Here is a 24,701-nt window from a genome sequence, read left to right on the forward strand (position 1 = left end):
CAAAAGTAATGGTGTTAGTCAAGACTGCACACTAAAATTGTTCATTTTTGTATAATGAGTTGTAAATAAGTGCATTTGGAACTACACACCAAACAGATTAAGAAGTTTTGCGGTTCCCACAAAGTGTTCAATGTCCAAACTGCCTGTATTGCTGCTCCCTTGTAAATTGTACATTTTTGATGAAAAAAACTGAGCATCAGAAATGAAACTTGGCAACTGGCGACCAGTATGTCACTATATCTGAAAATTCTCCCTGAACACATGCACATCCAGTTTGCACGTTTTGTTCCAGCTTTTGCAGAAGTCGCACTTCAAAAGCACCATTATTGCATCCAGAGAATTGCTGTCTTTGAAACCATTTGAGGCCCTCTTTAAATGCATATTTGTTGCATTAGCAATAGTTTGGTTTATCATCTGACCACAGGATCTTGTAATAGTGCACCAATGCTTTTTATAGGGAATATATTAAAGTGTTTGTAATTGGTTTGATGGTACCTATTTCACACTTGGCCTGTTTGCTTTTTTTCATAAGTACTCCAGTTTAATTGTACAAGGTAGCAAACAGCAGATGGCTGAAATATTTCAGCTTAAATTTCATTAACATCTGCATTTTACTGGGCTAGCACCAGTTAAAACCCGTTTTAAGAGGAGATGCTTTTCAAAACAACTTTTTTTTATTACTTGTACTAGAGGTTTCAATATTTCATCAAGTGTAGAGTTTTCTATGAAGATTTCAAATATGGCACTACTTTTCGTGTAGCTGTTATAGTTTTTGAGTTATGGTGATGCGCAATGGCAAAATATAGAAATCTTTATGAGCACTCTTTTATGTAATAAATTTCACAAAAAGCATCATGTTGTAGCTTGTTTAGCTCTTTGTAAATCGCAAAGTGCCGATATCTAGCCAAGCAGTTTGTACAATTACTGAAACTATGCAAAAAAAGTTGGAACATTTCAAGTAATTCTTTTTTCTGAATTCTCTGAAATATAACCATGTACTTTTGCAACTTACTGTTTGTAGATATTGCAATTTCAAATAGATAATAGCACTGTACATATCTTCAAGAGTATGTATGCCGAATTTCGTTAGTATAAGACAACTGTAAGTGTACAAGGTTAATTTCATGTGATTGTGAAAAAAATTTGTTGAAGTGTCCTAATTTTTTTTTTTATACTTCCAGTAATTTTACATGCTGTTTGAATAGATATTGGCACTTTGCGGTCTACAAAGAGCTAAATAAGCTACAGCTCAAAGCGTTTTGCAAAAATGTATTGCACGGTAAAGTGCCTGCAAAATCACTCTATTCTGCCATTGTGTAGGAATTAACTGAAGAACTACAGCAGCTACACAGAAACTAATGACATATTTGAAATCTGCTTAAAATTCTCTGTAAGTGAGTGGGTTTTGAAATCTCTAAAACAAATATTAAAGAATTTTTTTTTTGAGCATTTTCTCTTAAGGGTAAGGGCAAACCAAACTGAGTATACAAACATTCTTTTCTGTCAGCTGGTTTTGTTGACAACTGCTGTCTTATCCATTGCAGTGCTGTGTGTTCTTTGTTACTTATTCTCTCCAATACAGCTGAAGCTACAGCTGTTGCGATAGTACTCCAACAAATATTGTCCTTGTCATGGTTTGTGATAGTGCGGTCTTTATTGAAATGGGAATATTTTAATGGATGTACACATTTATGTTCACGTGAGGTGAACAAGATCTCGCTGTCACTAATTAGGCATGTGGTGTTGTACAGTGTTCACAGTTATGCCACATAGTGACCCTCATTATTACGAAAGGCTCAAACTGTGGCCAGTTTTTATTAGGACCAATACTTTTTCAGGAACTTACTCTCTGATAAAACATACTCAAGTTATGGATAGTGCAAGAGCTTCAGAAACCTCAGTGTTTCATCCTTATTCTTAGGGCAGCAGTGGTGTTATCAGAACCTCAACTTCTATGAAAGGGGTTATAGGAGTAAAGGTCTCAGCAGTGTCCTTTTCTTGTGCTGCAGTTTTGTTCTTTACAGCACGAAATATTCAATTCGCGCATGTCTTTCACAACATATTCCACAAAATGAATACCAAGAAGGCACTTGTCAAATCTGAGTTATACTGCATGCTTTACTAATGTGAAGGTAATACTGACATACTTTTTTGGGAAGTCTATATCTTGAAGGATGACTTGCTTTCTGAACAGTCACCATCCAGTATCAGTGGTTTCATGTGAGTAAGGCTTAACCGTAAACTGATGGCTTGACCCTTTCATCCTATTAATGGTATTGAGTGTAATATACATAAGCAGCGATTTCAAGAGGATCTGGGTCACTTTTTGACGAGATGAAGGTGGAAGCATGATTTTTAACAAGCTATCTGCTCCATGTAATCAAGTGACTCGTACATGCCATGAAACACCACCATGTGCATTCCAGTGAATGACTAGCTGTAAGTGGCATGTTCGATTGCATATTTTCATCACTCTTGGTTAAGTTATCCGCACCATCCATACCTTTGTCTTAGTGAAGCTCAATGGCAATGGCTCTCATTTGTATTAGTCAGTCTTCTGAACCTTATGGTACCTTTGCACTGTGTGCTCATCATGTAATCCGTCTTTAGACAACAAAAACTGTCCTTAGGGGCCAAAGTTGTAGCTAATGAGTCTGATTGAAAAAGTGCACTGATGCTAGCGATTGTCACATAATGCGTGTGAATGCTGCTCACCTATGCAAAATCAGTTCTTTCACTTTGCTGGTGCATACTTAGTTTAGCAATGTAACAGATCAGGCTGGTTGATGTTCCATGATCGAACTTTTCTTACTGATGAAATTTAGTTGGAAGTTAGCACTTATGCTTGTCTTACCCCTTGTGTGTCTGTTGCATTTGCAACAGACGCACAAGTTGGGCCATGATTGGTTGTATTTTGCGGGATATTGCAATCGAGTTGGACATTTCTAGTGATTGTTTTTTATGTTTTAGCGGCCGTTTACTGTGTGAGTTGACACTATGTTGTTAAGGCTTTACTGTACTGCTCAAAAGCAAATTAGGGGATTTTGTGTCAACTCTCATTCACAGCTGCTTCTTTCTCAATAGCAAATTTGGGGATTTTGTGTCAACTCTCTCGTTCATGGCTGCTTAATTCACTGCCATGAGGTTCTTTGTCATTTTACTGGTACTGTCAGTTTCTGGGGTTTTTGGAGTAACAATTTTCTCCGATTTGTGCTGTGGTGTTGTAGCCAGCCGCCTGAGCTGCGGCCAGGTCCTCCCCAGAAGCAGGCTCGGCCTGAGGATGGTGTCGATGGGGCTGACCAGGGGGGTCTCTCCACCCGTGGCAGTACACCGCCCCGCAAAGCACCCCCACTGCGGCGCCTTGACGATGAGGCTCTCAAACGGTCACGACTGCACTCCAACCAGTGAGTATGGTTCCTTGCTTCTTTTTGGGAGGTCTCATAACATTCATCATATTTTTTTCCTGAAAAAATGAAAGTAATACAGGAAAAAATGGGATCATAAAAGCAAGGACAGACAAAACAGCAGTACCGGACGCGTTACTACAAACTTTGTTTCAAGATGAATGCATTCAGACTTTTCCAGCTACCATTTTTTTTTTCTGCGATGTATTCTTGATCATACAGAGTACCACTGCAAGTTTGCACTGATAGGCAAAATTAACGAAAGTGCATGGATAAGTAAAACTTTTATAAGGAATATACGCTCCAAAGTGCAGTATTAGCGGTGGAGAAATTTTCTAGATGGAGTGGCCTGAAGTGCGCACCCGAAAAATCTGAGATTATCCGGATACACGCGAAAGGCTACAAATCCAGAGGATCGATTAACATCGTGGTTGAGGGCCAATCAGTCCGATAGGTACCCACGATGCGAGTCCTGGGTTTGTGGCTTCAGAGCGACGGGAGAGCACTACAGACACTCAAGACCCTCAAATCCACAGCCAACAACATAGCCCAAATGATACGTCGCGTGACGTATCGAAAAGCGGGAATGCGAGAAGACGATACCCTAAGGCTCGTACAGGCCTTAGTGGTTAGTCGAATAACCTATGGCTTACCGTACCAAATCCTGAACAGGGAGGAGGAAAAGCAGGCTGACACAATAATTCGAACCGCTTTCAAAGCTGCTCTGGGCCTGCCTAAATGTACTTCAACGGAGCGCATGTTAGCTTTGGGAGTGCACAATACTTTCGACGAACTGAGGCAAGTCACCCTGATGCGACAGAGGGAGCGCCTCAGCTTCACAAAAACTGGTAGGGCAATATTGGCTAGACTCAATATCCCAGCATACCCCATTTATCTCACAGAGCAGGCCGTACCTCTCCCTCCTTCGATGAGATCCAAAATTACAGTAGCCCCAATTCCAAAGAATATGCATCCAGAGTACAACAAAGAAAGGCGCAAAGCACGTGCACAACACATTCAATCAGCCTACTCTAACAACCATAGGTACAACACGTACTACACGGACGCAGCTCTGTATGCAGACACGACCGGGCAGCGCTACCAAAGGAGGTACGCCCTGGCAGTCGTGAACGCTGTCAGCCAACAGCAAATTACCGCGTCGGCCACGGCGGGATCCCCAGCCTCGGCTGAAATATTAGCAGTGGCGATCGCACTCGCTCACGCGGAGCGTTCGCAAAGGGACTCGGTCGTGGTCACGGACTCCCAGGAGACATGTCGCATGTTTCTCAAGGGGCACGTGACTGCGGCTAGCCTCGCGATAATCCCGAAATCCTTCAACCACCATCATCGCCTACTCTGGTGCCCGGGCCACGCGGGGGTACAGGGGAACGAAAAGGCTAACGCGTTAGCTCGAGGGTTCACTAACCGAGCGACGGCGTCCTCTTCTAACCCCAACCACCCGCACTACCCATCACAAAATTCCACCAATTTAAATGCCAAAGACATCCTTGCTCATCAGCGTGGAGTCCGAAGAAAATACCCGCCGCCTCACCCACAACTTAACGGGGAAGAGGCCGCCGATTGGCGTAAAATACAGACCGGGGTGTTCCCCCATTTAAAATTGCTAAACGCCATGTATCCCACTCGTTATAGGGCCAACTGTCCTTGGTGCGGTGGCATACCTACCCTAATGCACATAACCTGGGAGTGCACTAAGCACCCTCATAGGCCAAACACCAGTAGGACAATGGAGCAGTGGGAGGCACAGCTCGTCCGCTCCGATCTGGCAGGACAAAAGTCCTTAATTAGCCAGGTCAGGCAGGCGGCAGAGGCCAGTGGGGCCCTGGACTGAGAGGCTCCGACCACCCCTCCTTCAAATCTTTAGAATCACAATAAAGTTTCTCTCTCTCTCTCTTGATAGGTGGGCGTACTGCAAGCATTAATTTTGCACTGTGTAATTGAGTTTATCAACAAAAGTAGCAGCTGAAACATTTACTGCACCTGCTACTGCAAGTGTGCTTTGTGTGGCGTGATGATTCCACGTGACATGGAAGATATCATAGGAAATAACCATGGGAGTGTTAGCCAGCGCCACCACTCGCAAACCTTGGCGGCAGATGTGGAACATCTTTTCTGCCGCAGGCGTCGCGAGTCACGCGTCCCAGGATTCTAGTAGAAAACATAAATACCCAAGAAAGTGGATGGGGAAACATCGTTGCGGTAGCCCAATTGGTAGAGCATTGCACGCGTAATGCAAAGACATGGGATCGTTCCTCACCTGTGGCAAGTTGTTTTTTCATCCACTTTCAATTCCATTAATTTATGATTTCATTAATTCATTTAGTAGGTACAAGTAATTTTCCCTATCTTGTCCTTGGTGTCAATGTTTGTTGGCTTCTTATAATTGTGGTTAAACATGTTGCTTTAGGTTGTCTTAAGTATTGAGCTATACTCGAAACTTGCCTCAGGCAGATGTTTTCAAACTTTTTGAATGTAGCAGTGAAGGCTTGGGGCCCCAGTGTAGATTGAGACGTCTGCTCTTTGCTCTTTCATGTGTTCTTGGTAGTGCTCTGCTTAGGCTTGGGCCATATGGCCATCTTCAGAGCTAGCTCGGACTATAGCACCATTGTATCAAACAGGTGTGGTCACATACAAAGCCTAACCTTAGAGCAATAGCAAAGTGAAGGTTGCTCAAAATTGAGTGAGGTGTATGGATTCTAGTTGGTTAAAAGCCCCATGGAAAATGTTGGTTATCCACTGGAAGTTCTTACTTGTCCTATAGAGAGTGTTCTATCAGAAGACTTTTACAAATTGGTTCATTAATAGCAGAGATAAAACCATTTGAAGGGTCGCGAATTCCTGCGTTCTCCCATACTGAAGTCGAAGGATCACGTCGCGTATACGCATATACGTCTTCTTCTTCCTCCTTACCGTCCCCCCCCCCTCTTTTGTTTTCGCTTCACGGTGCACTTCGTGCATCAGATCATCTGCGTCGTTGTCTGGCCGCTTCTGTACTACACTGAATTGGATCCCTCTGTGCACGCACATTGGTACATGGTTTTGTTTTCTGCTCACACAACTACACCATGCGGGAATAAGCAGACAAAACAGAAGTACTTCCTCTTGCTGCAGAAGTACAGCGTGAAGTAAAACGAAGACGTGCAGACATTCGGTTTGTAGGTATTAAGGCAAAAGCCTTAAGTGGCTCGTTACAATGGCTCATACCTAAAAAAATTCGACGTCTAGTCAAGTGGTACAATACTATCATCATCAGCAATGGCTCGTACTCCCTTCGGCAAGCAAAGATGCATTGGCTCACACCCCTTTAAGCCAGAGGCTACAAGCTCTCAGCAAAATGAAGCGAACAGTGCATACATTCACTGAAATCACCCATACAACAACAATAAAGAACTAGCTCAAAACAAACATCCGAACCATCAATAAAGAGTTTCAAACCCCCTCTTCAGAAGTACCCTACGGATGAGGATGCTCGCCAAGCGATGAACGAGGTGCGACGTGCGAAGCGGTAGTAGCAAGGCGTTCGACTGCGAGTGCTGCTTTCTCCTGCTGAGAGGATGCAACTTAAAGTCGAAGAGAAACTGCATGAGTCTGACCCCGCTATGCGAGTGCGTGAAGCCGCAGCTAAGCATAAAAAACGAGCCGAAAACGAGCCAGACTGCGAAAGCAGCAACACAACAATGCAAGACGGCAACATAGAGAGGAGGCTGAAGCTCGTTATGCCTTGCAAGAAGTCTGATCCCTCCGACCGTATAACTCAATGCATTACCATGTGTGCAGCAGGCTTTTGCCTTACTGTGTGTTACGCAAGTGTAACGGGCTGCCAAACTTTTTATTTCTCATTACCTTAAATTGTCTAGTGAAGCAACGGATCAAACAAGTAACTGCTGTAGCCTTGGATAATTCTCGAAGCTGCGTGTCACAGTGAGTGACACTTCAGCACTGTGAATTTTGTAGGCACATTTGTGCATCTGACCTCGAATCATTGGCTGGGAGTGGGGCTCCCTCAAGAAGGGCGTACACCGATTGATTAGAAATTTCAGCTGTTCTCACGGCGCACAGTGGTGTAATAATTTGCAGGCATGATCATCAGCGCGGATTGTATATCCTGTGCTTGTCTGTTTAAAATGGCCAAACCTGGTGAGGGGCCTTTCAATGATAATATAAGCAGCACCAAAATGGAACAAAGAAGGCAAGCAACATTAACACTGTCTGACAACTAATAGCCTATTTTTAGTGTGATGGTATAAAGAAAATGAATGAAAGAAATGCATAAGATGCCTGAACAGCTTGTGGGCTCTCAAATGTGCTGTTAGGACAAAGGAATGACAACACAGTAGCGCAGACAATCACAAGGGCAATTATTGCGCCTTTTATACACTAGCAGCCGAATCACTACCAATGTTCAAAGGGCGCTGAAGAATCTAGGAAGTTCAACTCACTGCGACAGGAGAGAGAGAGCAAATATGTTCGCTCTTGTGCCGGACACCTAATCATTTGTGTGTACAGTCATGCGAACGGTGTTGTGTTCGAAGGATTGAGTTCGTCGATCACGGTCCCCGCTCCGAAGCCTTTCTTGGGACGGTCCCGCAAAGCATGTAGGTGCACGCGCGCAATGTCCGCACTGCTTGCTGATCCTAAGCCAACGAAGAACAGGCTACTCCTTCCTGTGCCTGAGTGACCCCGCCATTAGGTGGCATTAGCAGTGCAACACTCATGCCATCTCTCGTAATCGTCTGCAACTACACCAGTCGCCGTCGGTACAAAGTCACGCCACCAAGCTGGATTATAAGATAACGAGCCTTGCGTGGAAAAGATTATCAGTTTTTTTTTCTTGTCATTCTTTTTTTTAATTCTTGTTTCTTTCATATCAAGTCAGTCGCCTACATCTAAAGTGGGAAGCCTTGCTTATAGCGGGGCTGACTTCTTCAGCACAGATGGCGTGCTTGCGCTCTTATTGTTGTGTAAAAGGCCCCAACGAACACTCGTATGTGAATATTCCAGTACATATTCAATGATACCATTCTCCTCAAAACTGAGTCTGTGCCCATGTTACTTTCAATGCAGTGTAGGTTTACTGCTGCTAGCTGATGACTTCAGCAAGTGCATGTTCTGCCTTTGAGAGTGGATGACACAGTGGATTAGGTGGACAAGAAATGCAAGCTCACTTGTGCATAATGTGTGTATTTTCCAAAGTTGTGACCCACATACTCTTCCTTCTTTGTTGTCCTTTTCCTCTGTTTCATTCTTGGTAAATATAAGGATCCCTGCTTCCCACACAAAATGAAAAGGCAACGCTGTTCTCTATGTGTAGCCTGACTACTTTTGCAGGTTGTGCTGTAATGTCCAAACTCAGTTCCAGACATGAAGGAAAATTGGAACAAATTGTTGACATTTATTTCTAGCGATGGAGATTACATTAGTAGAAAAAACAAAAAGAAATGTTTTTTTCTGGTACAACTTAATTACTGTGCTAATTAATTAATTAGTAAATGATTTGTAACACTGTCTGCAGCAAAAACTTCACCCCAGCATATTAAATACACAATTATGGGCTTTGGATTAGGTTTCCTGCACTTCGTTCAGCATTTTGAGGCATCAAACTCAGCGTAGCATATATGATGCATTGGGCATTAAAGGGTTAAAGGATGCACTCTACTCCCTACTTTCTCTTTTCTGGGTGCAGGTATGAGTTGTCGCAGGACCTTCTGGACAAGCAGGTTGAGATGTTGGAGCGCAAATATGGGGGCGTGCGGGCACGCACGGCGGCACTGACCATCCAGCGAGCCTTCCGCAGCCACTGCATGCAGAAGCGCTTCCTGGACTTGGCCAGTGCATCCAAGGGCGAACGTAGACTTTCGCGGCGCATCCATGCACTGGACCTGCTCGCCCCCTCCGGTGCCAGTCCACCGTCCTCCGAGGGTGCCCTGCCATGGCCTGCCCACCATCGCACGCCCACTAAAGGGGCCTTGGCCGAAGCGGCAGCGGCGGCTGCAGCTGCCAGCAGGCGGGTGCCCCCGCAGGTGCCCCGGCGATCTTCCTCCATTCCTGGCACCACCACCACAACTGCTGCCAGCTCAAAGGAAAGCTGGAAGCATAGCAGCACGGTAAGTCTTGAAATGACGTTTTGGGGTTAGTGTCTTCTGTTGTAGCACTGTAGACTGTACTCGGGCCTGCGAAAAGTTGATTACGCGTTTGTAACAGCAAGTATTGTTTTTCTACTGGAGGCTTCATTTGACTTCTGTGCCATTAAACAATGGGTTTCACCAGAAACATTTGGATAATGTATTTTACAGTAGGTAGATGAGAGAACTATGGTGCCTTTTGGTTAGACTAATTAGGTGCTTCAGCCAGCATGCAGCCCTGCTCTGCTTGTTAAAGTGCAGATTGGCCATAATTTCATCAGATTATTTGAGTTCTGGTGCACAGTAATTGAAGCAAAGGGTTTAAGTGTTTGCTTCCTGAGCACTAGATGAGGTGAAAGGTCTTTTCTGATAGCTGCCAGCTCCATGGTAGTTGCGCGGTAATTTCTATGGGAAAAATGTTGACCTAGGTGCCTATGTGAGCTGAACTGACAGTACACACTCATTCATTATTTTCCAGCATAGCACCATGGTCAACTTAATGCTTTGCTGTGCAAAATATGCATTACACAGTGTCATGCTAGATGAATAGCACAACATTGTCATGCATGAATAACAGTATTAGGAGTGTGGTTGCTAAAACTTCAGAGGCATTTTGAGTATACAGCAGCTGTCAGGACAAGTGCTGAGCTTTTTTGACAAGTGCTCATTCTTAAAAGCAGCGGAATATTAATAGCAGTGTTCCAGAGAACATCCCCCTGAATTGCCTTGACAGTGCTCCTGCAAAAGCTTAATGTTTCACTTTTGTAAAAGCGGGGTGTTGTTTCACCAGTAAAGATAATGGGGCACAGCTAATAGAGCTCAATTCTTCTATCCTGCCTGTCAGCAGCGAATATATGTTGCAGATTTAATTTATGTTTAGAAAAGGATGGACATCTTATTTAACTGTTTATTCATGGGAGCTAACAAAACTTGGCATGTGTGGTTTATATGACTCTATTAAAAAAGAAATAGTGCGAAGGATGCATATTATCAGGCTTTTCATGTTAGAGGATAAGTCAGCTCACAACATTGGTTGCAAGTATCTACACATTTCCACATTTGTACGTATGTGCGGCACAGTCCACTCATAACGATATTAAGAAGGAAAAATCCGATCATTATCACCATTTAAAGAAAGGGTGCCATCATACCTTCATAGCTCTGAAACCAAATTTGCCATTTCCGCTAAAAATTAGATGTAAAAAGTAGGCTGTGAAAAATAAAACTTCTATTTGTATCTCTAAACAACATGTCAAGCATTAGCCGTATTGAAATGGTCAGGAATCTGCATTTGCCTTCGCGGAAGTTTCAGATTCACAACCACTGTGTCATCGCGTCCAACTGCTGTGCAAACACTGGCAGTAAATCAATGAACAACTTGATCAACGACAGTGCACTTTGCGTGAACATTGGGGTTGGTGTCAAAGACGGGCCATTGTTAATCTTTTCGTCGCTGCCGCTGCTGTCGTCGCCTCAGTCGCACAATGTCACCATCTGTTGTTACAATAATTGCCTCTTCGGAGATCTCTTCGCAGAACAAGGCCACACTATCTGCAGTTAGAAGCTCCTCCATTGAAGCACCACCTGTTTCTTCTTCAGTAGCGACGTGCTCCCAGAGGTCGGAAATGTCAGTGGCTTCCACCGGGTTGGTTTCACCCATGGAGGGTTCCACTCTGGTGCATAAAGTCCTCCTTTTTCATTGATCTGCATGGCCACTTTTTCCAGCCTTCATGATTGCAAAGATCCCGGTTTTCAGGATCTTCAATATCATTGACTGCGCAAGCTCGTACTTTCTTGAGTCTTGCAAAATTTGCAGCTTCCGTCACATATTTCTGCATTCGCTGAGAGAGAGAGATTGTAGCAAAGGTGTGTGCAGGTCTGCTTTTCACTTTTTTCTTTCTCTTCTGTTCTTTGGACATGCAGAGCATGATTGTTGATGTGGACGCAAAGCAGCTGGCGCCATGTTGTGGCACGCTGTGCCAACTCGTGGTGCTCTCCATGGCTTTTCAACTTGGTGCCTGGGCGGGATAAGCTGTCCGATAATGGCGGCAGATACGAACTCACGTTGGCAAACTCTTGGCCCTGTCTCAGCATTGCTTGTGTAAGGGGAACTTAGCAATGCAGTGTCACCATTATTCTGCATAGAAAACGCCTTCTAGAAGCATAGTTTTGATTGTTATATCTGATATGTACTTAGTAATCTATTGTTATTCAGTCTAATCTCATTAATTTGAACACGCTTAAATCAAACATCCAGTTTATTCGAACTGATGTTATGGTCCCATCAAAGGTATGCATATTTCAATGGGCAAGAACACCCGGTAATTTTAACGCACAAGCATTTGCAACGGTTAATTTAAACATACTGCGTTCCGGCAATGCTCTCAACAGCGTGCTAAATCATGCGGCGGTGCCGCCGACCAGCATTGCTCTGACCTCGTCATAGAGGAAGGGCTTAGGAGAGACCCCTCAACACCGTGCGTGAAAAAGAAAAGAAAAGAAAAAAAAAACATGGCGGAAATTTCATCCTGTCTCAAATGGCAAGGTCACCGTTTCTGTTTCGCACCATAATGCCCCAGCCACACTAGCAGCAAAATGCGCACGGTGGGATTCAAACCTGGACTGATTTTTCGGGGCTTGCTGTAGAGGCAAGCGAGCTGCAAGAGTGGCCCTTACACTGATGTAAGCTTGGGAAATTGGTATTATGCGGACACGCCCGACCGCATTATTAGTACTCATGTCTGGTTCAGCCGGACTGCTTGTTTCGCACTGTCGTCTGCTTGTGTCAACTTTCACTCGCTGTTGTTTTGGTTGGCTTAGTTGCTCTCGTTCGCGCTTGTTTTCTTTTACAATGATGCGTTTAGACGCTTCATTTTAACGCCTGATGGAAAGGCTGTTGAAGACAGTGCACCCTATCCAATTCTGTACGAGAGACACCTTGAATACAAGGACGTCAAGGCGACACCCAGTACCTCATTCTCATTGTCTTTTAAACGTGGCGACGCCCCAACAGAAGGGCGTACACCAATGTGATTATGATCAGTGGCAACAACTTCATCTTGATAAGACATGAGTCACATTAATAATGCAAGACGAGGAACGTAAACATAGCGCCGATCTGTCGGCAGACGAAGGAAAAAACATGTGAGCATGCAGAGGGAAGCAGCAGTGGGGGCCCAGTCTGGCCTCTGCAAATCCACTGCTTCAGGGGAAAGTAGGTGGCAGAGGTAATTAGCGTCATCCAGCAAGCTGGCAGGAAAGCAAATTTGCATCTCTCTCGCCCTTGCTCGCAATTATGCTCCCCTTGCCCTCCCTATTAACTCCCTCGTAACTTCCTCACCTTCGACAGTCTTCACGCCAGTGCCAGCTTAGACTGTTCCTTGAACTTTTGTTTTCTGGCAGTATTGGGAAGTAAGTGTTGGCCAGCTTGGGCAGTTTTGTGGTCCTCAATCTCTGTGTGCTTGCGTGCTGTGATATTTCACGGCTCGCACCATTCGTGCATCCAGCTAGGTGCACGAATACTTCAAGAGCAAGTCCTTCTTTTAATTCAAACTAATTTTTGAACCCCTTCGAGTTCGAATTATTGAGATTTGTCTGTATATGGTATTTTTCCTTATGGCCCTAATGCAAAAGTGGCTACCCCTAAGTCGACTTATCGTTATAACAGATACATCGTTATATGTGGCAACATTATAGGGTGACTTGTCCGTATTCTGCCAGAGAATGCTATGAAGTTTCTTTGTTTTTTGGGGGGATCATATGCAAGAGTTCTGTGAATTGGTGCCCTCTTCACATTCACGAAAACTGAAATATAGAAACATCTAAGTTCTCACATTTATTGTCCTCTTTGTCTAAGGGCCAATTTGCTAGAAACAATGTTTTGATGTCATTTGTATTGGAATAGTGAGGCATCGTGTAAATGGCTGCACAGAACATGATGGCTGAGAAAATGGTGCAATGCGTTATTCACACAGCACTATTCGTGCACCACAGTCTTGTATTTGGCTTGTGCTTAGTGTTTCATTATGATGCATAAGCTGCCAAGCATGATAAGAAAAAAAAAGCGAAAGTGAGAAGTAAAAAATTATACTGAATCCTGCTGTATTAATTGTAATGGGGTGACTCTCGCACAGTATTCTCCTGCAGAGAACAGGAAACAAGTGTATGGTATTGCACCTCTTGCACTTAACTATGCAATTTTATAATGTACCCCGGATATATCAAGCTCAGGTATACAGTGAAACCCCGTTCATACGTTTTTCACTGGACCGAGGAAAAAAAACGTAACAGCCGGGAAAACGCAACAGTGAGGAAAGCTCCGAAAATGAATGAAAAAAATGCAGCTTCAACTATAGACAATTTATTTCCACAGAGTGCGCTTAGAACTTGAAAAAAAGTCTAGAATGGTGGCTTGCCGTTTCTTTCGCTCGCTAGAAATCACCACACGTTTCTCAATAGCCTGGAAGGCCGCATTACTGTCAGCGTCGCTGTGAGGTGCGACGTACCTGCGGAGGAGGTCCAGAGCCGCGACCGCTTCTCCAAAGCTAGGATTTGGCAACTCCCTGGCATCATGCGGCTCATGCTCCTCGTCATCACCGCGCCACGGCAATGGCAACGTACAAAGGAATATCCGCGGGAAATTTTGCCCTCTTTGGCGTAATCATGCTAACGTGGTAACGATTGTTTAGTATTGCTGCGGAGCGCGCGCGTCCGAGCAGCCCGGTTGAGCGCAGCGGGGCATGGTTTCGCGAGAAATGTAAACAAGAGAGGAGAGCTGGCCCGATAGGCGGAGCAACGCCAACTTCCGGCTTCCCTTCAGCTATAGCTTCACAAAGAGTGACGTCAGGGCCTCTCCTGAGTTTCCTTCCTCCATGAGTTTACCCGTCCAACAAACCATGCGGTGACCGTAATCACAGTGATGATAGTGAGAGGATTTTTCACGAATGGCCACCTAGTAGCGACCTCTCGAACTGGCGTGCGGCTTCTTGCAGCCAGTTCCATAGCCAAGCCCGGTCAAAACTCGTCAAAAGCCAAAATGGCGGTTGGAGCGCGTTGCCTACTTTAGCCCAGGCGGGTTCGGGTAGCGACGCATCATGCGGGAACGTTTTCACAGCTACTACGTAACAGCGGGGTTCCTTATACATTGGATCCTATGGAAGCTATGCCGGGACCGGATGAAAACGACGTAGCAGCCAGGAAAACGCAGCAGTGAGGAACGTAACAGCGGGGTTCTACTGTATTGAATTATCGTCTTTATTAAACAGTTGTAAAATCCCCTTGAATATCATATGCAAAGGTATACCAGTGTACTATGCAGGCATTGAACTGCCGTCCACCGGCATATTCGATATATCGAACACGCTGTGCCTTGCCATACCCCTGCAAGTGCTCTTCAAGTACACAATCACTTTTCGTGTCGGCGTAAATTTTTAATGCCGACAAATTTTAAATGGCAATGTTTTCACAGATGCTGTCAAACAAGATATTGAATCTGAAAGGCAGTACATGCTATGGATGAAAAATTAGCAGGGTGCTCCTATTTAGCTCTTCGCATATTGATGGCTCATGGAAACTGTGGCTGTTCGTTATCGGCAAGTGCAGATCGCCACTCTGCTTCAAGAATGCGAAAGGTCTGATAGCGTTCCACAAGAAAGCATGAACGACACTCCACGTGTTCACTGAGTGACGCCACGAATGGGATGCTGAAATGGAGATATTGCACTGTATGGTTTGTCTTCTTATAGACAAAAGTTTTCCACGAACAGCATTTTAGGATTCTGTGAGTACCCAAAATAATCCGACCCCAACTTCCATTTGGACTGATCTTTACATTACTTCGAATTTAACAAGACTACTACACGTTACATCTGCACTTTGCGCATGTCCACATTGAATGCGTTCCGTTCATGCACACACAGTTATATGTCAGTGGGAATGGCCATGAAATGTTCTGAAAAGCTGAAGGGCACTTTCGAAACAAGCAGCGTGTCGGTAGTGTTGGCAGTTACCAACATAGGGGCCGGAAGGGAAGGGCGCAGAACGAAGAGAGAGTACATACGAGCCCACGAGGTGTCGGAACGCTTAGTGGCATGCAAGAGATGCGAGGACATTTTAGAATGTCAAGAAGTGAGGATGTCTGGTTCCAACAGAAAGTCGATTTTGAAACATGGCACGACCGTTTGCTTGGCTTGTTTCCCACGTACGACTATCAGCTGTTTAAATGGCACATATTGTATTGGACACGCAGCTGAGCACATTCACGCGCAATTCGCAGTACAAGTGCACTGATCGCAACACAGCGCGTACTCATACAGGATAGTTCGCTTCTGCAGTGTGTCTATTTCTACCTTTTCCTGAATAAAAATGTGCAACACGCACTTCAACATGTGCAAGGCACACCGGGGTCTTTTCAGGGCGATGCAGGCTTTTAGGGCTGGGGTTGCAAAGAACATTCTGCAACGTAAGTGACTGGCAATATTTGCGAGCAAAAATTAAGCCAACTTTTGTGCAGCGACATCGTCTTAAAGCAAATTCGTAAGTTCTGGCTGTTCACGATACAGTGAAACCTCTTTAAACCGTAGTTGGCCGGAGCTCGGAAAAAGTACTTACTAAACGGTAGTACTGCTAAACCAAAATAGCATGAGATCGCCTACTTACCTGTCAAAAACAGAACTCGTAGAGAGTGTGGTGAAAGGGGAAATATACATGCAGTATTTACTCACTTGGCTCGACAAAAGGTTTTTTTTCGTTTAATACCGAGGCGACCTTACAGCGACGACCGCAGCCTCAAACTTACTGAAGCTGCAAGCCAGCTTTTCGGCCAGCCCTCTCTTCTCGGCAAAACACTCGCATGGCACATTCCTCATTGGCGTCGCATATTGTTCGTGCACAGGTGCAGTAGCGTTGCAGAAGTCACGGGCGCCTTTTTCATTGCGGGGCGCTGTTCTCGTGAGGATGACGTGAGGATGACGTAACGCGCAGCTTCTGCCACTATCGGGCCTGAGTCACCCGTGCTGTCACTTCCCATGTCGTTCTCATCATGTCGCTAGGCGATACTTCGGCAACAACAGAGGCAACGATGACGAAAAGTAGAACCTCATAGCCGACATCTCTTCGCGGTCGAAGCAGCGCTGCCGAGCAACTTCTTCCCATTCCAAATGCCACACACCGTAGTCGGCAATAGACCCATGTCGCGTGCCAGTGCCGACTTCCTCGTGTCAAGTTCGATAGCACGAACAATGTCTTAATTTTTCTTCTATGCTGAGCACCCGGCTTTTTTTTTTCTGTTTTTTTTTTAACCCGAGCTTCGGCAATAACGCGAGTCCTTGCTTGCACGACCCCAGAACGCTCTCTGGCACAGCGTCGAAATGATGTTGATGTTGATGTGACTTCACACACAAACGCACAAGGCGCTTGGAGGCCATTCTGATCTCTGAGGCTTGTTCTGCCAGGCCACCCGGTGGAGATGACATACTACCGTGTTTGCGCGATGAAAAGTGGGAACACTACGTGTTAACCGATACGTACGCAGTAAGCAGGTACGGTTTATGAGGATACAAAACACATTATGTTCAATGGCCGCTGAGTCGGGGATTTGACTTTACTACTTTTAAAATGGAACTACGAGGTTTTACTGTACTGGAAAACTGAGATATGTGCAGAGATCTCAGATAAGCTTCAGATAGTCATATTTTTTATTTCGAATTATCAATATATTGAACTATTCTGCGATTCCCCTCAAGTTTGATATGTCCAGGATCACCTGTATTAACCCTTTGTGGATGAATGCTGCCTACAGGCAGCACAACAGAGAAATATTTTTCTTGCTAACTTTTTGGTTTTAAGTACAGAGTTTCTGGCTAAATATCTTTGGCCAACACTGAATGACAGGCATCAAGTATCATTTGTTGGATTAGAGCAGGAGCAGAGGACGAGGAAGAAGTTTAACGCATGACTCACTTTCTTTGAAAGCAGGATCAAAGGGGAAAGATTGATGCAAGATCCCTGGGTATACGCATGTCACACATGTAATGTAAAGCAAATGCAGTGTGCACCTCTGTTTCACATCCAACAAGAAAAGTCTGTGTACAAGTTCCACACAAAGCCACAGGTGGCTTGGCGTGAAGCTTGCTTCCAGTACTCTGCCTGGTATTGCCCACCTATTGCTGCCAATGTTTCTTCAAAATACTTTCTTTTCATTTAATATCCTTATTCTCAGTATATTTAGCACATTTCGATGAAAGAAATTTATTACTGCTATTTTTATGACTTGATCTTGAAGTGTTAACATGATTTTCCTGGCTGTTTTAGTACAAGACGAAGGATGCCCGTTTTTATTGGTTCTTGTGTACCTTTGCTTGGTACTCCTTATCCCTACCCAACCATAGGGGTTCATCATTTCTCCCAGCCATCTTGGGACCTGCAAATAATACTGATATGCTTTTTGCCACAGTGGCTGAGGCATTTTTCTACTAACTGGGAGAGTGGTACGCTATCTCTTGTATAACCGAACATTTCATTGCAAATCTGACAATAGTGTTTAAAGGGACTCTAAAGGAAAACATTAAGTTGAGTTAATCTGGTGGATTATCTGTCTAAAAGTGTATCATGGTTTTCTGGGTGCCAATGTACTACTTTGTGTTGCATAGAAAACTGCCACCAAATGTTATGCTGCTGCTCTTCAGCTTGAATTGACCCTGCCAAAACTGGGACTGCATTGTAATCTCCACGTCACCACCTCTGCCACTATCTCCGAATCAGCCACTCCTCTCTCAACTCGCATTGTTGGTGTTCCTTGAACCGTCTGCCTCCCATTTCTCCATCTCCCGGTTAGTGCTGACTGGTGCCCTGACATCACATCACGCGTTAGACGAGAGAGGTACCATAGTCCTTGACAGGTGGCACCACTCTGATTTTCCATTTTTCATCATTTTCACGCTTGCAAAAGTGTTGTTCTCGCTGCAAATGATGAATTTGTTATTACAAAAGTTTAATGTTTCCATCTAGAGACTTAATATTTCCCTTTAGTGTCCCTTTAGGACCACAGCATCCTCACAGATAACAGGGATGGTAGCTGGAATGTAAATGCTTTTTGCTCACATTTCAATGAGGAGGAGCCCTTACTTTTATGTAGCTGCATTGTGCCTGCCTGCTGGGCATGAGGTTGAACTGGAGATGTGCTTCCCTTCTTGATTCGGGATGCCAGGCTTCGACAACCCAGGCAGCAGTGGCAACAGCCCCGGCAAATGGTAGTGGCCAGCCTACGTTGCCCTCGACTCGGCCGGAGGACAAGCGGCTTAGCAACATTTCGGAAAACAGTGAAGACAGTGTGGACTGCCCGGCCTACTCATGTTCACCACCAGCCTCTGACGTGCTTTTGCTCTACCCACATCAGGGTCCAGGTAGTCCCAAGGACTCCTTGGGCTCTAAGGTGGGTAGCACACATGCCTCTGTTCAGTTATTTATATAGTTCAGTGTTGTCTTGCATAGAATTATGCAGATTGCATGCACTGTAGGAATCCATGTAAGCGAAGCTTTCTGTGCAGTTTGCATTGATTGACAATAATTGGTGGTGATGTACACGGTGAATGTACAAGTTCATCAGCATTTAGGGCAATACTTGCATCCACTACTTGTTTGTCCACAGAGTACAAAGAACATGCAATGACAAGTGTATGCTTGAGGTGTTGTGCACCATTGTTCATAGCCTGCAAGAAGGTCAAGCATTGTTGTTGCCTCAGACGGTGCACTGCATCGTGGCAGAAGTGTTAAACTTTAATTAAATTATGGGGCTTTACGTGCCAAGTCCACAATCTGATCATGAGGCATATGGCAGTTGGGGACTCTGTTTTAATTTTGACCATCTGGGATTCCTCAACGGCAACCTAAATCATGCATGAGCGTTTTTGCATTGTGCCTTCAACATGTAGCTGCTGCTGCGGTTGCGATCGCGACCTCAAGTGATCTGCTCGACTTGTTCTTCATTCTATTTTCTGTTTTTTTTTTTTCCGAGAATAGTAAACATGTGCCATGGCGTACCCTAACCATTTGTGGGTCGAATTTTTTTATTGCAGAAATAAAATCTTCAGACTGACCTATTCCGAAAAAAATTTACCACATTTTTTTTTTTTTTTAGTGACCATGAAATATTTTCCGTAGGTTAACATGCATTGTTTATTCATGAATGCTGATGGGCTTCCATAAATACTTACAATAAGAATAAAAGGTTAGATACACTGAAGTAGATGTACAGTCAATGTCCTATTTTTCAGACTCCCTATATGTTGCGAAAACGTCTGAAAAATTGAGCAGTCCAAAAACACAAATGCATGCCTTTTAATTGCCCTCAAGGGCTCAAATCGTCACAGGCACAAACGAAATAGCTTTGATGGCCTGCCAGTGCACTTATTAGGTGTATCGGTGCTCATACTGGGACAGGAGACGGCGGGTGTACACGTGTATAATTAAGGATTACATACTGTGTCACGTGACAATTGCCTCTTTTCACTTTTGATATGCTTCACTGGAATACTTTGTGTATGCTTCACCACTGCCTAACACTGCTGTATTGAGGCGAAGCTGACTTTCGAAAACCGGCATTATGTAATGCTTCATGCACTCTCAGCTTCGAAACCATTGGTGAGGATTACAAAGGTGCACTTAGCGCCATTGCTAACACGCACGAAATGAAAAAAACTGCACTGAACAACAAGAAGCTTTGTAGCGAATGTTGAAGTAGCTAGACCTAGCTTTGCCGCGGTGGTGGCGCTACGGCTGCCAACATATCTGCGTGTAAGATAATCAAAATGGCAGCGGTGGCGGCCTCGATCAATGTCGTTTTGAATCTGCGGTCCTGGCAAAAAGTCCGAAAAATTGGGCATCGACAGGTTTTTGCATTTAAAAATTTCAGATGTTCTCATATACAGTGAAACCTCGTTAAACCGTAGTTGGCCGGAGCTCGGGAAAGGTACGTACTAAACGGTAGTACTGTTTAACCGAATAGCACGAGATTGCCCACTTACCTGTCGAAAACGGAACTCGAAGAGAGTGCGATGAATGGGGAAAAAACATGCAGTATTTATTCACTTCGCGTGACAAAAGCGTTATTTTCGTTTGATGCCGCGGCGGCCTAGCACGACGACGACAGCGGCCTCAAACTTGCTGAAGCTGCGTGCCAGCTTTTCAGCCAGCCCCCCCTTCTCGGCAAACACTCGCATGGCAGATTCCTCGTTGGCGTTACGTATTCACCGTGCACATGCGCAGTAGTGCTGCAGAAGTCCCGGGGGCGCCTTTTTCATTGCCGGGTGCCGGAGTTTGGAATAATTTTCATTTGGAATAGAGTTACGTTATCACGCCCCTATTGTCGCGACGATGGCATTCATGAGGCTGACGTAACGCGCAGCTTATGCCACTGTCGGGCCTGAATCGCCCATGCTATCGCTTTCCATGTCGTCCTCGTCACTGTCGCTAGTCGACACTTCAGCAACAACACAGGCAACGACACAGGCAACGATGGCGAAAAGTCAAACAACTTCTTCGCATTCCAAATGCCACACACTGTAGTCAACAGCAGATCCCTGTTGCGTGTCAGCGCCGACTTCTTCGTGTCACGTTCGATAGCACGGACGATGTCTAATTTTTTTTCTATGCTGAGCTCCCGGCGTCTTTTTTTATCAAAGCTTCGGAACGACGCGAGTCCTCGCTTGCACGACACCGTAACGCTCTCTGGCACCGCGTCGAAATGATGTTGATGTGGCTTCACCTTGCACGACGCCATAACGCTCTCTGGCACCGCGTCGAAATGATGTTGATGTTGATGTGGCTTCACGCGCAAACGCACAGGGTGCTTGGAGGCCATTGTTCTGATCTCTGAGGCGTGTTGTTCTGCCGGGCCGCCCGATGGAAACGGCGCAGCGCCGTGTTTGCGCGATGAAAAGCTGAAACGCTACGTTTTAACCGATGCGTACACAATAAGCTGGTACGGTTTATGTGGATACGAAACACATTATGTTCAATGGCCGTTGAGTCGGGGATTTGACTTTACTACTTTTAAAACGAAACTACTGTTTAAGCGGGTACGGTTTAACGAGGTTTTACTGTACAGTCAAACCCGGCTATATCAAACTCGCAAAAGCATGCCTATCAGTTCGATATATAGTATAATTCGATATAAGCCTGCTAAATAATTGGATGCCATAAAAGCTCATACCATTTATAAAATCATTTTATTGATGAAACTAGCTTAGTGTGCATGAAAAATAGTCCTGTATTTTCTTCTGCTTGGGCAATTTCATTGCCTGCGACGCAAGCAGTCTCCACATTGTATAAGGAGTCGAGCAGCTGAGGCCACAGTCTTCCACATTCTTGCAGAAGCACCAGACTAGTGTGAGTGCATCATTCACCTCGGAAGATGTGGGCAAAGGACCGCTGTGGCTTTCCTCATTTTGTCCACTTTCATATGTGCTCGGTATGACGTTGGCAATGTCATCTTCGTTTTCGGGCTCTCCCATGGTCGCCACACCATCACCTGCACTCACAAACTCACCAACCATTGATTTGTCAACAGCTTCTGGAAATTCTGACAGCTTGCTCCAAACTTCAGCAACACCAACAACGGCTTCGTCGCATTCATCAGAATTTACAGCCATCACCGAGCACGCGGAAGCCGGCACATCTGAAGCAGTTTTGGATAAGCCATTTGTACACGGCCGGGTTGCGAGTTTGGCCGCTTTAGCTATAATCTCTCCATTATTCTTCAAGATAGGGCTGTGAGTGCTCCTTGGACATCCGACTTCTCACTGTGTTCGACCCGATTTATGATTTCGAGCTTCACGACGACAGGCAAATTCTGCTGCTTCATCACGGCAACACTGCGGAATCGCACCATCTCACAAGACAACTCGCAATTGCACCATCTTGCACGACTAGAGCCAAGAGCCTCTCTGATTGGCTGTCTGAGCAAGCGCTGTGGGTGGGTCAGGATCATTTTTTGCAGGGGGGTTTTATGGTTTTACAATTTCAACATAATTAAATCTCACTGCCGCTGCAAAGGAATACAGAGACAAAAAATGGAAACTTCTGTGGACACAGATGGTTAAATGGTTGACTTACAAGCTGCTGCTTGTGAACGCACCTTGCCTTTCAAATCGCACGATGCCCAACAAAGAAAAGTGGAGTGGCATTATGTTCCGTATAAACTAAACTGCTAGTGCGATAAAATATTATTGCTCCCAGCGTGCTTATTCTTTTGGTGTGAATGAAAGCTTGTGAAGATGAGCCAACAGGATGGTAACAAGGAAATGGAGAATGGAGTGAGCTCATGGTAACATGGTAACAGGGAGGGGAGGAAAGGGGGGGGGGTACAGGTTGGCACGTCTCCTTTTCTAGCGCGCCCATGGCGACACTATCAGATGCAGGGGTAGAGTGGATGCGAAAGTGTGGCTGGCTTTGATTCGTTCCACCGATGTCAACATGCATGAAATCGTATCTTCCATCATCTACTCTCAAATTCAACAAAATTAATTTATCATTCAAGTTTGTTTTTTCTGTTTGCCCAATAATTTTGAAAAACCTGCCATCACCGGCAGCTGTACTTATTTTGCTAAGAGGTAAAGTTTCAATATAATGAAGGAAATTGCCATTTTTACCAACTTTGTTATATTGAGGTTTAACTGTATTTGTAATCATAATGTAGGCTTGTATCATCGGGAAGACATCAGGAACCCTGAGAAATTGTGCCATGTGAATCAGAGCTGTGCATCAACACACACCACCTGTATAACGGTTGACTTGAACATTGTTTAGGGCTTGTGCATCTCCTTGCCTGTAGGTGCCAGTTTAAGTTGCCAACCACAAAACAGCACACAAAAGAAAGCAAAGTATTCTCACACTGAGAAAGCATTGATAGGTGAAGTTCGATGAGTGAAACTGTGGGTCTCCTGCCCTGCCCGGTTGCGTCAGATTCGATTCCCGTCTTGTGCTGCTCATTCCTAGGGGAGCGAGGCGCAGCGCAAGCGCCAGTACCGGGTGGGGCTGAACCTGTTCAATAAGCGGCCTGAGAAGGGCATCCGTTATCTGGTGGAGCGTGGCTTCCTGGACCCCTGCCCTCGAGCTGTAGCCAGATTCCTCATCTCGCGCAAGGGCCTGAGCAAGATGCGCATTGGCGAGTACCTGGGGGACCTGCAGGGTCAGTTCAATGCCCGTGTGCTCGAGTGCTTTGTCGAAGAGCTGGACTTCGCCGGAATGCAGGTGAGTGTTTTTTTCCACTGTCTAGTGTGTAATTCAAACATTCTAGATATGTAGTGGAAGGTTTTAATAAATCTTTTGTTCCAAGTGCTCATGCGTTATGGGTAACTGACCACAAGTCCTACATTCTTTGTACAAGCTGCATACTTGAGGATTAAACCCTTTCTTCATTTTAAGAGGTAAATAAATTTAGAGATGATCATAGAAACGAAAATGAGGGTGGCTTGCATACCTGCCTTGTTAAAGCTCTATTATCAAAATTTCAAACTTTGACAGATTCTGCATTGCTGCTTGTGCTGAGCGATTTAGTACCTCTTGAGATCTGTCACACAATAAAATGAACATCACATTTAATTGCCTTTTTAAAATTAAATCAGAAGAAATTTAAAAAAAAAGTAATTCATCCCAGATTTCCAGATGTCAATGATTTAATTCATGTCACCAGTGTTCAAGAAAATCAATGCTGATTGGTACGAGTTTGTTATACTGTCACGAATGAGGGAAAAGGCCCTTGAAGTATGTTTAGAGTTTCACGAGTTGATGTCGCAGTCCAGGATGCAGCATGGACATAATCAACTGTGTGATCTTTTATCTTCATCGCTGTGCTTAGGTATAAAAACCCTCAGGGGCTTTTAGCAGAAACGACCTGGTGGAGATGGTCGCTTTTTCCACATACATGTAGATGCTGATTTGTGTACCCACTTGTGCTATTTCAGCAAATTATGGATTTTTCAGGAGTGATAACTAGCATGAAAAGCCGTTGTATCACTTGGCTTCTTGTCTTGGCAAGATATACAGTATTATATGAAAATACAGGTTTCCTTTATATTTTGTTCTTTAGGTTTTAAGTTTGTTTGTATGCAAGGTCAACATTGCTTTTATGCTGTGATCTACTTATGCAAGTTTTAAT

At 44.7% G+C, this 24,701-nt stretch overlaps 1 protein-coding gene across 4 annotated transcripts in view; it reads left to right on the forward strand.

Moving 5' to 3' along the window:
- The window catches only part of siz (Brefeldin-resistant Arf-GEF family protein schizo), a 43,458-nt gene that overhangs the window by 2,898 nt on the left and 15,859 nt on the right, over positions 1-24,701 (forward strand). For all 4 annotated transcript variants that reach the window (XM_065432343.2, XM_065432344.2, XM_065432342.2 and 1 more), the window contains exons 2-5: positions 3,228-3,404; positions 9,109-9,529; positions 18,753-18,977; positions 23,540-23,794. In XM_065432343.2, the coding sequence (XP_065288415.1) occupies positions 3,228-3,404; positions 9,109-9,529; positions 18,753-18,977; positions 23,540-23,794 (1,078 nt within the window). The remainder of the gene's footprint in view (positions 1-3,227; positions 3,405-9,108; positions 9,530-18,752; positions 18,978-23,539; positions 23,795-24,701) is intronic.

The sequence above is a fragment of the Dermacentor albipictus genome, chromosome 5 (assembly GCF_038994185.2).
Source record: "Dermacentor albipictus isolate Rhodes 1998 colony chromosome 5, USDA_Dalb.pri_finalv2, whole genome shotgun sequence".
Lineage (NCBI taxonomy): Eukaryota > Metazoa > Arthropoda > Arachnida > Ixodida > Ixodidae > Dermacentor > Dermacentor albipictus.